Here is a 15,548-nt window from a genome sequence, read left to right on the forward strand (position 1 = left end):
CCAACAATGCCAAAAAACTCCAATTCTATGGAAAAAGGTTTACTTTCTCCTGGCAATGTCTTCTGAATCCCCTCTGCAAGCATTCACACAGTGCCAGAGCTGGGACATGAAAGAAAATGAAATTCATACCTTAACCCATGCAGCATACCCATTCCTGAATCTGAATCATGGAAAAAATTCCTGTTGCCCTAGTTTCTTTAATTTGTTTCAGCAGCAAAGGAAGCACAGAATGGCTGGTTTGGATTTTTTTTTCTTCTGTTTTTTTTTTTTTCATACAAGCAAAGCCTTTTTGTGGCTGATTTAAACAGCCTTAAGAAAATTACCCCAGTAATTTTCTGTAAAATGGGTATCACTAACTTACTACATTGTCCTTTGCTTTTCTGTCTGCCTTTTCTGTGTCACTTGTGTCCAGCTCTGCTGCATCCTTTTTGCATTGCATGGAGGTGGTACATTCCTGATCCTCACTGTGTAACCTACCTTAGACCACATTCACTCACATGTTGCATCATTCTCACACTAGCCCAGATTGCTAACTGTAGTCTTGCTCAGTGCTTCAGCTGCATCACTTTCCATTTCAGTGCTCCACCCTTTGTTATATTTTCATCTCTTGATCTTTTCATCTCCAGGCAATCCTGAAAGTCCAGGCTGCCGGTCTGGTATCTTCTTCTGCAGCTCTGCTTCCTGAAGAGGTGCAGAAACCTGCATTATCTAGGGGTTAAGACTGCCTGATTTTCCCATTCATGTTACTTGATTACAGTGGACAGAACCTGTGAGGACAGGTATATCAGGTATGTGTTTAAGAGTATGTCCTGCAACATCAAAGGAGAATGACCAGCAGGTCGAGGGAGGTGATTCTGCCCCTCTGCTTTGGTGAGACCCCACCTGGAGCACTCTGTGCAGTTCTGGTGTCCTCCGCACAGGAAAGATGTTGGGACAGGTCCAGAGGAGGCCAAAAAGATGATCAGAGAGATGGAGCACCTCTCCTAGGAGGAACAGCTGGGAGAGTTGGGCTTATTCAGACTGGAGAAGAGAGTGCTCTGGAGAGACCTTATAGCAACCTTCCAGTACTTAAAGGGTCCTACCAGGAAGCTGGACAGGGACTTTTTACAGAGGCGTGTAGTGACAGGACAAGGGGGAATGGCTTTAAACTGAGAGTTGAATGAGACTAGATATAAGGAAGAAGTTCTTCACTGTGAGGGTAGGGAGGCACTAGCTCAAGTTGTCCAGAAAAGTTGTGGCTGCTCCATCCCTGGAACTGTTCAAGGCCAGGCTGAACTGGGCTTTAAGCATCCTGGTCTAGTGGAAGGTGTCCCTGCCTGTGGCAGAGGGTTTGGAAGCAGATAAGTTTAAGGTCCCATCTGACCCAAACCATTCTGTGATTCCATGATTTACCAGGGAAACATGCAATACTGCAATCCAGAAAACTCAGATGTGTGGTGCCCCCCCACACTTAATAAAATTCCATCAATCTCATTTGCATACTTGATTCTATTAGCTTTTTTCTGTTGTTGATTCTAGTGTCTCTGTGCATTTTCTGTCATGCTGAAGACCCATGGGAGTTTTTAAATAGTAGTGTGTACTAAATACATTTTCTCATAGATATCACTGATGTGTTGCTTATTGGCAATGATGCAGTGAGAAGGTTCACTTGCAGAATTTAAGACTCCAGAGGTACTGTATTAAAAGGTACTTTTCTGATTGAGTTTGTGCACTCTCCAGCACCAGCACAGACTGGCCTTGCAGAGAGCTCCTCTTTCACTCCAACATGAGTAAGGTTGGTCATTTTGAACTAGCACGTGGATGCTCTGAGGAGCAGCGAGCATTTACAGTGCTGTTGGAAGAGCACACATGACTGTGCACATGGAAAAACTAATGCTGGTGAAGGGGGACAGGTTGCAGTGTGTCCTGCACCTTGGCTTGTGTGAGGTGGAGGTGTCTTGCTGTCTCTTCCTTTGAATATAGTCCTGCTTCCCAGGGCTGGGTAAAGCTGGGGCATGCTAGGGAGCCATGAGGTGTGGTGTGATGGATGCTTGTGTTTCTACTTCCCAGCAAAGAAAAACTGAAGGGACGTGAAGCATTATGCTAAGTCCCTTGCTCTGCAGGAGGAAATTGGATGTCTTGTGACCTTCACTTGAAAGCTGTATAGTTCAAGCTGTGGTAACCTACAGCTGCAGGGAGGAGATTACCACATCCTTGACTTGGTAAACAACAGAGCTGTTTGAAGGCCAAGAGTTTAGTGCAAATAATCGTTAAAACAAGGGATGTTTGTTTATTGTTTTTTAAAGGTGCAGAATTGAGGGAGCATGCAGAAGTTAGGAAATGCCAGAGTTAATGCAGTAATTACCTCCCCATCTGTTTGCTGCCAGCTGAACCAAGAGTTGTGCTGACATAAGGGCACAAGTATCTGGGGGCCTGGTGATGCTTGGAGCCATGTCGGTGGTGTCTGACTGCTTCAGATGCTCTGAGCACACATGGGACAGGCTGAGCTCGCCTGAAGCTGGCAGGGCTCAGAAACATTTCCCCAGTGGCAGGAAGGCCCTTCCGTTCAGTTGGGCAGACAGAATGAAGTGCCCAGGTCAGCAAGCACGACAAGAGGACAGCTGACTTGGCTGGCTGTAGGTCAGAGCTGCATTTCTGTGTGCTGTCACTGAGAGGTTCTCTTGCCTCCTTGGCTTCAGCCCCATCACTGGGTGAGATGTGCAGGACACCAACACAAGCCCTTCATCATGCTACAGCCTCAATTCATCTCTGCAGCTTTATGAAATAATAGATGCATGTTATCCTGCTGCTGGAGATGGCTTGATAATGAACAGGGAGAAGGCGTTTAATTAAGATTATAGGGGTAGATGCATTTCTGGCCTGGCAATGCAGGGTACAGCAGGTATTCTTCCTGTTTGCAGTTCACGGCTTTAACAAGTGCCTTCTGCTCTAGACCCCTGCGTTGTTTATTTAACTCTGTCCAGCTTCCTGAGGAAGGGAATCTCATTCACTGTGTGAGCTTGCTGCAATGTCCAGCCGCACCTTTAGCAGCTAATTACTCAAACCCTGGGAGATGTAGATTCCCTTCTGGGACCTACTGTTGTTTTAGCTGGGTGTATAACATGGTATCCATCTCCTGGGGTACTTTGAGGACTGCTTAGCAAGCTTTCTTTTGCCCCGACTAATAGTTCCAGAACCCTGAAATGCAGTAAAAAGGCCATCCTTTTCCGTGGATGTGCCTAGTTTCTTCAGAGGCTGCTGCAAAGATCCAGAGTGTCCGAGATGTGTGAGTAGTAAGTGTGTGGTTTTTTAAGCTGTTGTTGCTTGCTAAGAGTCTGACAATACATTTTTTATCTGATGAGACCTTTCTATTTGAACGACTTTTGGCTTTTAAAGAAGGTTCTTTAAAAATACAATATTTTAAAAATACAACATTAAGTACAAGTGGATTCTGAGGGGCTGTAAAGTCTTTATAGATGCTGCAAGTGCCAAAGCAGCTGTGGGCTGTGTCACTGATCCAGAAATTTGCACTTTGGCTGAAGGCTCTTTGGGAGCCCTTAAAGTAATTCTTGCTATCATGCTGTGTCTATGCATTTAGAAAATCACCTGTTAGCTGCTTCCTCTCTAAAAAAATGGAAATTTTTGGATTCTTTTGAACTTTGGGCTTAAGGCTTTTCCAAACATCCATCTTAAACCAAAACTTGCAATTCTTGCAGCCATGTGGAGGTGGGCCTTTAAAGAAAAAAAGTGCATTAAATATAGCTAAGGCTCACCCACACTTTTACATCAGGATAAGGAGACCAGCTACTATTCTCTTTGTATTCCCTCCTTTTCCTGCTCATATTAGTAGCTGTTTCACTACCCTTCTGCTTTCCAGGGCCGAGCTATCTCACTGACCATCAGTGGCCCATAGAGAAATTTGTAGTGGATAATCCCTCACACTAAACCCTCCCAGCACGTGCTGCCTGTTAGTTTTGGACCTTGTCCTTTTCTGAGCTCACTGTAGGCCTGTGAGCTGCTGTGGCAAGATGCCATCCTTCCCACAGCTGGGGGAACGGTGCCGATCTCCTTGGTGGGCTCTTAGTTCAGTGAGGTTGTGCTCCCAAACCTTGTTTACCGTTGAGAAATAGTTAAAATCGTTTGGGAAAAAAAATACACAACCAAGTCAACAGCATTGCTTCCTTACGGCTTTCCATCAGGAACAGGGTTAGAAGGTTTGCAGTTGTAACTCCCCCTCACCAGCTCAAATAGATACACAGTAATCCATGTATTATTATACATGCTGTTTTGCTCATTGCTTTCACAATGGATAGGGCTTACATTCTTAACCTAGCAGCTGTTCTCACTCTACGTGTTTCAAGCTGCGACAACTCAGGCATCACATCACCACCTGACCCCAAGCACTGGGGCTTGACTAGCAGAGACAGTTGTGAGAAGTTTACCCAGTGTGGGCACAGATGTCCTGTGGCAGGCTGAAGATTCACTGACACAGCCTCTGCTTGCCCATAGAATCCCAGAATTTATAAACTATGCAAGAGCAGTGGCAAGCAGTAATTCTCTTATAACCCCATTCAGTGTGCAGTAAACCGTGGATGTGGGGTTTCCCGGATGACACACTGCCCCCGGGTGCTTGCGATGGGATTATTTACTTTCCTGAACTGTTCAGTTTAATTTTTGGGTAACCCTGAGCCACTGGCTGCTGCACCACCACCTGGCTGCTCAGGCACAGTAAGTGCAAAGCACACGCTGCCTGTACACACTGCTGGGTCTGTGTCACCCCCCCCTCCCCGCCCGATGGCTGCAGGGAACCCCGCTGGTCATCTCTTTTAGGGGTGAGGGATCTCAGCCAACACGGTCACGTTTTCTGTGTAAGCTCTACCATATCTCTGGTACTCTCCACTCTCCCTGCCTGTTTAGTAAGACAACAGAGCATTTAACCAGAGATTCTTTTCTAGGCAGCTCTCCCCTCTGCTTCCCCCCCTCCATCTTCACTCAGCTTCCCTGTTTCCACCAACTTGGTGTTTTTATATAATGCCAGTGTATCTTTGAATGTATCTCCACTTCCCTGGGCAAGTAAACTCCCAAAAGCCTGGAGTGGCTGCAGGTTGCAGAAAACCCTGCACCCAGTCCAGCGTCGATGTTTGCAGTCCAGTTACAAAAGCACAGTGCTTGCATTATGCTAATCCCCCATCTTTGGCTAACGAAGGACCTCCGCTCCCCAGGCAGGACCTATCACGGCACCGAGCATGACATCATTTGGAGAAAGGGCTGCTGTGCAAGGCCACCAGTGGTTGTGCAGCATCCCTCCCCTCTCACATGGGGAGGCTGCTCCATGTTGTACTGCATTATAAATCGGGATGGTTTTAGTTACTACAGAAGTTGTAACTTGAGGGGGTGCTGGACGAGGAGGCTCGTGTGACCCCCCCCCTCTCTGTCAGGCTGCAATAATGACATACTGCCATAAAACCTGCAATTTGATTGTTAAGCTCTGTCACCTAGAGACTCGTTTCCCCTTAACACACACAGTGTTTTTACTTGCCCTAATTTGCCTGTTACAAATAATGGCAAGAAGTGCCGGTACCACGAAAGCATAGCTGGTGTGACGCTGCATGCAGGCTCACCCATGTGCTGCTTGTGGTCGGCGCAAGGAGCTGCGGAGAAATAAAACGCAAGATGATGGGGCTGCTCAGTGAAACCTCCCAGCTCCGTAATGCCGAAACCCCGCGCTCCGACACCAGCATGCAACTCTCGGCATCGCCATTCTACCCGTTTCATCGCTTACGGACGCAGTTACAATAAACGGCAGCTAAGCACAGACGTCTTCCTGGCTTACTGTCAGGCAACCGTCAGGCAGCCTTGCTGGAGGAAGTTTTTTTTTCCCCCTGCAAGCTGCCAGGGTGGACTCCTTATAGTTCCTGCGATAGACTGAATGAGACTGCAGTTCCCCCATCAGTTTCATAATACTCAGAAAGCATCCATTTACATCATTGTGTGCAGTGCAGGGCAGCAGCTGCCAGGAAATTTGAAACTATTTTGATTCCAGTTGACTAGAACAGCAGCAATTGAATTAGCTGGTATCGCTATAGATAAACTGATGATCTGTGCATTTTATTTCTTTGACCAATGGGTAACTGCTGGAGCTACAGTAACCTCTGTGAGTAAGGAGACTGTTCAAGCAAATATCTCTAATTTCTCGAGCTAGATAATATATATATATATACTGTATAGAGAGAGACACTCACACCATTCTTTTGTAAAATGTACCTGTAAACAAAATGTCTGTCTATGCTTGTAACTTGTGTTTTGCTTCCTAGAATTTCCTTTTATTATGCTGTAGACAAGCTTGTTTGACATGAAATGGTTATTTACCTATGAAATAGCATATCTATGCCTGATTTAAGTCATTAATTCTTTCAACGTCTAGTCATCAGAAAGACTGCCAATTGCTGTTAGGTTATATTTGCCCAGTCTCAGTTTTCTAGCCACTCACCCCATTTCTATTTTAGCTTTTTCTCTCTCCATTTAATTTTCCTTTTCTTTCTTTCTTTCTTTTTCTTTTTTCTTTGCTGAAAGAAGCCACCTTCAATGCAAAGTAGAAATTGGTGTTACCTGAGAGTGTGTGTCCTTTCTTTGTTTGTTTGGTGATGGGTATTTTTTTTCCCTGCTCATCTTCAGTGCGGTCCTTAAATTTTGTTGCCTTTCTAGCCTTGTTTGTAATGCAGTCATATTGGGGGATGGGGTTGGACAGGATATGCCAGTAGCTGCAGCAAGACATGATGCTGTGGTGGTGGATGGGAATAAGGGAGGAGTTTCTCTTAAAGAGCTCAAGCTCCTCTGAGCTCTGGTACTTGAAATAGCTCTCTGAGAAAAGGGAAAGGCGTTGCACAGTTCAGGAGTGGAGGGCAATTGGTGGTGGTTTAATGCAGGGAGTGGAGACCTCAGCAGTTGTGTGTATGGTTGTACCTAGTGTAGTGGGGGCAGACTTTGGTGCCATGTGTGATTTATTTTTAATCAGGTAGTGAATTAGGCAGTGTTCCTGCAAGATGCTGTGAAGGCAAGAATCCCTCTGCCTTGTGCTTGCATGCAGTGGCGGCAACAGTTCTTCCAGAGTAGGGCTACTGGTGCCTTGCTGTAGAACAGGCCTTAACTTGCTACTGTGAAAATGCTCCTCTCTTGCCCAGGTGGAATTCAGCTTGCAAATGTGGCAAAGGAGTACCTGTGTGCATGCTCCTTCCTCCTGCGTGTCTCCCTGTGCCCGTATATGCACCTATGTGCTCTGCACGTGTATGTTGTCACCCATATATGTGCCTGTGTGCTCTGCATGTGTACCTTTTCTGGAGTCTGTTGGGCTTGCAAGAGGGTAAAGTTTGCTTCGGATGAAGTTCAGGAGAAGTCAGAAACTTGCTAGATATTGCCTACAGGCAGCAGCTGTTGGTGGCGGATGGGGACGTGCAACAGTGTGTTTAGTGTTCACAACCAGAAATAAGGCCACTTCTGTTTCCTTCATGTTAGTTTAGAAGCTAAGGTAGCAATTAGCAGAGATGAGCTTGGCCCCTTGTCAGGGTTTGTGTGTGGTGCCTTGTCAGGGCTTGGCCTCCAGTGTACGTTGGCTGCATCCCAGCCCATGGGGGCCTGGGAGCTATGCTCTGGGCTTCTTTCCAGTGAGGAGAGGTGTGTGGGTTGGAGGGAGGCAGGGGGGTCTCAGCTCCAGGGGCACTGTGTGTTGCTTTCCTTTGGGATACGGCCAAGAGCAGGCAGTGGCATGGCCAAATGCTGCCCTGCTTGGGGGCATGCAGCAATCCCACCTGGAGCACATCTTGCTTGCAGATCTGCAAGCTGAGAGTTGCAGTAGGTGGAGCTGTGTCCATCGAGAAGGGTTCACGTTAACTTCTGTACTGACAGAGTAAGGAGACCTTTTTTGCTGGCTTGGGCTGGTCCTGGTGCAAGTGTAGGGTTGTTGCAGCCACGCAACATCATTCTTATCTGTGAGTCCGTCCTGGTGGAAGCATCCCCCACTTCACAGGCAACCTGCCTGCTATGCCGTGAAGTGTGTGGGCTTGGGATGCACTCAAGCATGGAGTGGCTGAATTGTGTGCTAAGAGGGCTGTTTATCTGGGGCTTTGGACACTTAGAAAAAACACTGTGCCTGGAAACACTTATATAAGTAGAGAGGCCTTACTCTCTTCTTCAGCCTCTCTCAGTGCACCCACACTTGTGTGTTGAAAACCATGCTATGAAGGCAGACTGGTGGTGCAGAAGTGGACAAGGCATCCATGCTCCTCACAGCTTAGTGGGACCTTGCAGCGGAGAAGAGATCCCTGTTTTGTCCAGTCACTGTCCTCAACAGAAACCAAGTCATCTAGGTGAAACCTGACCCACTGAAGTTTTATTATGGAATGATTAAATCAACAGCATGGAGATATCTGGAGAACCTACTGGGGAAGAGGCTGTGGTTTGGCATGGTCCAAGCCTGTCAGTTTGATCCTGCACCACACACCATGTGGGGTATTTATCCTGTGACTAGGTATACTGGATAGTGATCTGACTGGTGTGTGCTGTTGCTTGTCTTTACAAACCACTGGCAGATGGGTGGCCGCATTAGTGTGGTGCTGAGCTTGTGTTAAATTATCCTTCCTCTCACCTTGAACTCAGCCTATCATTAACAACAGCTACATGGCTTCCTCCTCAGGGATGGCTTATGGCCAGCCTGCTTGGAGCGGAGATGGAGATTGTTTTTCAGTACAGCACATAGGGATGCACTTCGCGTGGGGCAAAGCATCCAAATGCAAGCTCATGTATGGTTTCCGAGCTGTAACTCCTGACATTTTTCATATAGGTGTTTGATCTGCCCCCTCTGCTGTTTGTTTTAAAACACTTTTGTACTCCAGGCCATTTTTTTCCAGGAGGGTGGAGCAAATGCAGCTGTTGCTGCATCTTGTTTTGTTTATTGTTGGGTTTTCAAAACCCCAGTTCCTCCATGGGCCATAACAGAAGGTAGCCAAGTATATGTCATTGTGTCATCTGTGAGATCCCTCTGAGGACAGCTGGTTCTCTGTTACCCCACAACAATGGGAGCCACTGGGTGCTGGGCACTTGGAAAATGGCCCATCCATTTTTGCTCTTGCTTTGTTTACACCGGTTGGAAAAGAAGCGTGAGGAGGGGAGGGGTAGCAGGCTTCTTGTGCAGTGGTGGGTTTGGTGCAACAGAAAACGTGAACTACACAGTAAGCATACATCACTGCCAAATGGCCTTCAGTTACTTGAGTTGTTAAAGGAAGAGGGTAGTGCAGGCAGAAAGTTGAATTGCTCATTAATTGCTTTATAATTTAGCTAATTGGTTTTGTCAAGGCTGTGGGATATAGGGGGTGGGGGTGGTTATCTTCCTGGTGTTTCATCTTTACGAGTGAAAATGACCTAAACCCTTTTTTTTATTTAATAAAACCAACATGCATAACACATGCTGTGGATGGCTGTCAGACTGCTGAATATCTGCTTTCTTCAGCCCTTGCGCCTGGCCTGTGACCTCAGATTGTTCGTGTGCCACTGGGACCCTTTCTGAAGTGTAGCAGACATTTCTGGCATTCCTTCTTCGGCAGCGCACACTCCCAAAGTAGGGCTGCCCAAAAACTCCTGTGTAAAAGGACCAGCTCTGGATAAGTGCACTGTGAGAGCGTGCAGAAGTGATTTAAATGGAACGGTATTTTCCCTGCAGGGGAGAGCGTAGTTACTCTGTTCAGAGAGGGCTGGGGAGGTAGGTCAGGCCTTTTGCTTGTGCTTTTGTTTGTAGACAGGTAAACCCACACTCTCTCTTTTTCCTTTGCAGGTAGTGGCCGCGGAAGCAACACTTTGCTCCCTCATACCATCATCAATGAATTTCCAGAGTATGGTACTGTAGAGGCAAGCGGAGACGGGCTGAGGGCAGAGCCTGTAACACGCAGCCCAGAAAGCCAGGACGGTCACCACCAGGTACCAGGCAGGCCCCTTCCACAGTGTGCAGCTCCTGCAGAGGATTCCAGACCTGATGCCGGGGCAGCACAGCAGTGTGCCTCAGAAGAAGGTTTGCAACCTGCGGGTAACCTGCCAGAGATGATGAAAATCTCTCAATGGCTTGAAGCAACAAAGGTGCAAGAGAGAGCAAATACTTCTCTTGATTTGGAGACACAAATGGAAAAACAGAGCATTACTGGCAGCCAAAATGTGCAGGCGGCCAGAGAACCAGTTCCAGCAGGCCAAGAAAAACCCTCAGACATGCCTTCTCCATCTGAAAGAACAGCTGAGGAAAAAATGCTTTTGACTGTAGAGAAAGATCTGGCTGCAGTATGGACTGGAGAAAAGCAGTCCGAGTCCTTGCAAGCCACCAGTAATAAAACCGAGGAGGTCTATGCAGCACAGGAGACAAGCTGTCATAGACCATCTGTGACAAACCTAGAAGCAGCCAGCAGAGTGGAAGGGTGGGCGCGTTTTGAGGAGTTTTCAGCGTACAGTCAAGGCAAAATGCAAATGGGTCCTGAGAGGAGGCTCTCTAAAGAGGCAGCTGTGAGCAAACATGTAGAATTTCAAGGGGTGGAGATTTTATGGCTGCAAAAAAATGAGGAGCAGAGAAGAAAGAAGCACTCGCTGCTGGAGATGGTGTCCGTGGAGAGGAAGGCTTTCCCCAAAACCTCCATCCACCCTGTGCCACTGATGGTCTCCCCAGGCTTGGTCTCCTCACCAGACAGTGCTTGGAGCGAGGTCTGTGAGGACCTCCAGCCAGGCCCCGCTGCCCCTGGAGCCACTACTCGAGCGATGCTAGATGACAGCAGGCAGGATGAAGTTTTTGTGAAGGACAAGAAGAACCGTGGTGAGGAGGAGACAGCTGTGCTAGTGAGAGGCCAGGGCAGGTGAGATACTGCTTGTGGGGGGACAGGGGGCAGGAGCGATTTTTCTCATTCCACATGCACGTGGCTTGTGCCTACCCGTTTAGGAGCAAATGGCAAACACTGGGTGTTCATCTGCTGCCTGTGGCGTGTTGGCAGTGGTAGCTGTTGATGCTTGGTGGTGGCTAGTGTATAAAGCTGGGGCTGAGCACCCTTCACACTGCCTCGTGAAAGTTGGAAATCTACCTTGTGTTTGTAAATGTAAAGATGCCTCTCGCTGTTTGCAGAGTAATGGCTGCATGGCAAAGCATCTGTAGCAGGTTGCAGCTGGGACCTGGACAAGGCATGTAATTAAGTATAGGCAGCATGCAGGCCTGGCCGTCTGCGCCTGGCCAGATTTTCTGGTTTTGGGTAGAGTTTGTGCAAGAACAGTGTGAGCACCTCTGAGGCATTGGGTAGTAAAGATGTTTTACCCAAGGCCTTGCCTGTTATATGAGGGTAAATGCTGCGATGTGCTTTCTATATTACCTAACAGTATATGATTTTACTTATATATATATATATATATATATTGCAAAACTTCTGTGATGGTTTTTACAGGATCATCCTGGTGTGCTCACTTTTGTTTCCCCATGCACATCTGTAACAAAGCAAATGGTCCCACCAGTGCAGTCTGACCTATGAGGTGTTTGCTGTGGAAACAACAGGATCTCAGCAAGGGACAGGGTCTCAGAGTCTCCTGCCTATAAACCTTGGGATCTCTGGAGTTTTGCTTGTGTGTGGGATCACTTAGGCAGGTAGCCCTGACATCTGGCATGTGCCATGAGAAGCTCCACAGTATTTGGAATAGCAGAGAAGAGCACATTCCATAGGGGGATGCTACACCTTCCCCTATGCTTCTGCAAGCAGGCTGAGTCTTCCCCCTTAAAATCTGTTTCTCTTGGCTCCAGGCTTTTAATTGCATTCACTTCCTTTTGCATTTTGGAAGTATTTGCTCCAGCCTTTCAAGGAAGACCCAAGCCCTAGGACTGCAGAGCCAGCAAACTGTCCTCTGACAGCAGCAAACTGACAGAGGCCCCATGTGGTTGCACATCTCCTACCTGTGCAGCCTCTAGCATGGCAGTGGTGCTAGGGGAGGCATTTCTGAGTGCTCTTCTCCTTTGCACATAAGCAGCTGATGTTACCTGTTAGGCAATACTAGGCTTTCCCCTGTCCTCCTTTTTTCACAGAAGATTGTTTCAGTTTATGTCCCCAGAGAAGGAGATGGTGCCAGTCATGAACAGAGGTGGTGCAAGGAGAAACTAGCGTTTTGTCTGCATTGTGCTCTCAGCACAAAGCCACATTGACCTTTCTGTTTGCAAAGGTAGAAGGTAAGGTGGTTCACCTAGAGGTCTAAACCTTTCCCCCAAGCTGAAATGAGCTGTTTCTGATCCATTTCCAGGATGGTGGAGGAGGGGGAAGCAGCCACAGGAGGATATGAAGATGCCCTTGGGCAGAGGCACTCCGATGTCTCCACTGATCTATACAGCTCACAGTTTGAAACCATCCTAGACAATGCGTCTTTATACTACAGCGCGGAGTCGCTGGAGACGTTGTATTCGGAGCCTGACAGCTACTTCAGCTTTGAGATGCCACTCACTCCCATGATCCAGCAGCGCATGAAGGAGGGTGGCCAGTTTCTAGATCGGACCTCAGCCTTGGGACAGCCAGATGTCCTGCAGCTTCCCCCAGATGGAGAGGTGACAGGCTGCGGTGGAGGTGTTGCCAATGGCTTAAAGGATGGAAGTGAAACACTCTTCAGAGGAGACGTCACGGAGATCCTTCATTTGGAAAGGTAAAAGCAGTGAGTGAGTTTTCTGTGTGCCAGCTGATTTTTCCCTGATGTCTATTTACTTCAGTGGATGGTTGCAGAGTGTAGTTTTGCCTCTTTCAACACTGCATGTTTTCTACACAGAATAATTTCCAGTGTAACAGAGTGAGCTGCAGGAGAGAAGTGATCTCTCCAAACCTGCTGTTCATCAGAAATGTGCAAATTTACATTATGAATGTTTTGTAGGGGATACTTGTGTCAATAAAAGGCTGGCTGGTATCGGTGCATCCCTGGGACCTGTTCTGGTAGAGTTTGTTACTGGTTACATACAAATGTTGTTGAGCTCCAGTTATACCTGAATATACTTACAGTAATTTTAGAAACAATAACACCCTGTACATGTAGATAAGTTGTCCAAATGCAGTTTGTGATTGGATGTTCAGGGTGTCTCTGTGCATAGCTTTTTCTCTCCTGAGGTCAGTGGGTATTGTCCTGGTTACTTTGGCTGGGACAAGGTTTTGCTCCCACCACATTAATGAATTAGAGGCTGTAACCTGCTCCTTTCGTTTGTGTACTGGTTACTCATTGAGAGGGGAGGGAGGGTTGCAAAAATGTCAGTGTTTTCTATTGGGTAAAGAAAGAGATAAGAAAACTATTTTAAGAGAAGAGTCATGTGAGAAGCAAAAACTGGGCCAAGTGGCCGGAAAATAATGTGTAGCTGCAAAAACTCAGTCTGCGAGCAAACTTTCTTCATCGTGCGTTGTCAGAGAGAGGCGTGGAGAGTGAAAGGCAGTGACAGCAAAGTGGGGGCTTAAGTCAAAAGCAGTAGTCTACGGAGTGGTGAGGGACCTTGCGAGTGACAGAGATGCCTTGGGTCTCCATCCTCCAGGGACAGGAGGTTATCTGAGAGTCCTTAAATGGGACTAGTCATTCTGAGCTTTCCTGAGAGTCACTGGTAGGAGGTCTTTTACCTGTTTTATTCTTTTTGTGCTGGTGTGAAAGAAGTCCTTTAAGCAGAAGCAGTTTTGATAGTTTTACGGATTAAGGTACAGTTTGACGTTAAAAGAACAGGCAGAAGGATTTAGGAGTTTAAAATGTTTTTTTTTCCATTAGTCCTAGTGAATTTTGTTTAAATCCTGTACAAGCCTGAGCTGTTCAGTGCCAATAGGCAGTAAGTGACTGCTACTCTGCAACAGCCTGGATGGAGCAAGAAACTCAGGTCAGTCCTGACACTTGCAGCTCCTTTCATATACTGAAATCAGAGATTGCTGTGTGAAGGACAAGCAGCATATGCAGACCCTGATTCTGTTACTATATGGTTGCAGCATCTAGTATCTAAAAAGTACTGTCAAGGCCCACACCAACTCATCAAGACACAAGTTATTATATAGGCGTGCTTATATGATGCTTAGAGACACGTTAGGTACCTGCCTAGTATGTATTTCATTGGGAATTAAGTTAATTTTAGTTTAAATTTGCAGCCATACAGATAAGCCAACAGGGGATTTAAAAATTCCCCTTTTTCTTCCCTTAATAAAAAAGTACAAAGGAAGAAGCATTTCCCACAGCAGGTTTGTTAGGAAGCTCTGGTGTTTTAGTCTGCAGGGATCTGTTAGGGACAAGCCCCAAAATTTCGCTTTGCTAAAAAGTGTTCAAGGCAGGTTGGATGGGGCTTTGAGCAACCTTTGAATGTGTCCCTGCTCGTGGCAGGGGGGTTGGAACTGGATGATCTTTAAGGTCTCTTCCAATCCAAACAGTTCTATCATTGTACGATTCTTGATTTTGTGACAAAGTGTAGCTGCAGCTGTGCAGCCAACCACGGATGTGCCCAAAAGGGTAATTCTCTGGACTTTATACCTTATTAACCACCCCTCCACCATGATACTCTGGTATCATGTCATATTGCACCAGGATACAGGTGACTGGCAGAGCATGTGTATTGTATTGTTGGAGCCAGTGATAATCACAGTATTAGAGTGTGTGGGTGAGGAACAGTGTGCATGCTGGGGACTGCATGAGATTTATTCACAGAGGTGTCAAGACGGTGTGTTGCTGTGATGCTCAGGTGAACCAGAAATAGCTGCCTGAGCTGTGAATACTATTTCTAAGAGTCTGCGTATGTGGTTGTGTTGCCAGAAGCAATTCCAAACTTGTTTGAACCAAAAGTACACATATATGATAACACGTGCAGTAGTCACTGCAGCACCCTTGTACCTTCTGCTGCAAGTCCTTATTCCCTATGGCACCATGAACCTGCAGTTGCGTTGGGGCTGTAGTTTCCTAATGTGCAGCACCTGCCTGGCACTTCAGAGCATCAAGTGCCACCCACTGAAGTGGTCCAGCTTTTCTGAAGACCAAAGTGGGGAAGGCAAGCCCTATGTCATGCCAGATGCAGACAGTGCTACCAGGACCTGTGTCCTGCCGCTGGTGGTAGGGATCCACAGGCACCAGGGCCAGCAGCATCGCAGCGGGGGCACCATCACCACTACCACCACCCCCAGCAGGGGCAGCAGCAGGACGCCAGCAGAGGCAGTAGCAGCAGGGGCACCATCACCAGCGGCAGGAGCCGCAGCCGGTTGCCTGCGCTATCGCTCGGCGCCACCGGAGGTCTCTGTACCCTGTATGGAGCAGCCGTCTCTCTTGCAGCCAGGGGCTTCCGCAGCACCTCCTGCCCGCCAGGCGACGTGAAGCCGCTGAAAGGCAGGCACAGGCAGGATTGCAGCTGGAGGAGGACCCCATCCTGTAGGAATGGAGGCAGATGGGGGTCTCATCGTGTGAAAGTGGCAAGTCCAAAGCGCATCAGGGGAATTTGGGGTGCTGGGAGTTTGAGAGCAAAGCAGCGCAACATTGCAGTGCGGCACCAGAAGCGTACCCCCGCCTTTACCTAAACTGAGCCGCCAACC

General features: G+C 47.5%; 1 protein-coding gene across 1 annotated transcript in view; it reads left to right on the top strand.

Moving 5' to 3' along the window:
• Window positions 1-15,548, top strand: part of LOC101878994 (PH and SEC7 domain-containing protein 3) — a 101,818-nt gene that overhangs the window by 16,314 nt on the left and 69,956 nt on the right. The window contains exons 3-4 of the mRNA XM_034073223.1: window positions 9,803-10,859; window positions 12,277-12,669. Of these exons, the coding sequence (XP_033929114.1) occupies window positions 9,803-10,859; window positions 12,277-12,669 (1,450 nt within the window). The remainder of the gene's footprint in view (window positions 1-9,802; window positions 10,860-12,276; window positions 12,670-15,548) is intronic.

The sequence above is a fragment of the Melopsittacus undulatus genome, chromosome Z (assembly GCF_012275295.1).
Source record: "Melopsittacus undulatus isolate bMelUnd1 chromosome Z, bMelUnd1.mat.Z, whole genome shotgun sequence".
NCBI classification, from domain to species: Eukaryota; Metazoa; Chordata; class Aves; order Psittaciformes; family Psittaculidae; genus Melopsittacus; species Melopsittacus undulatus.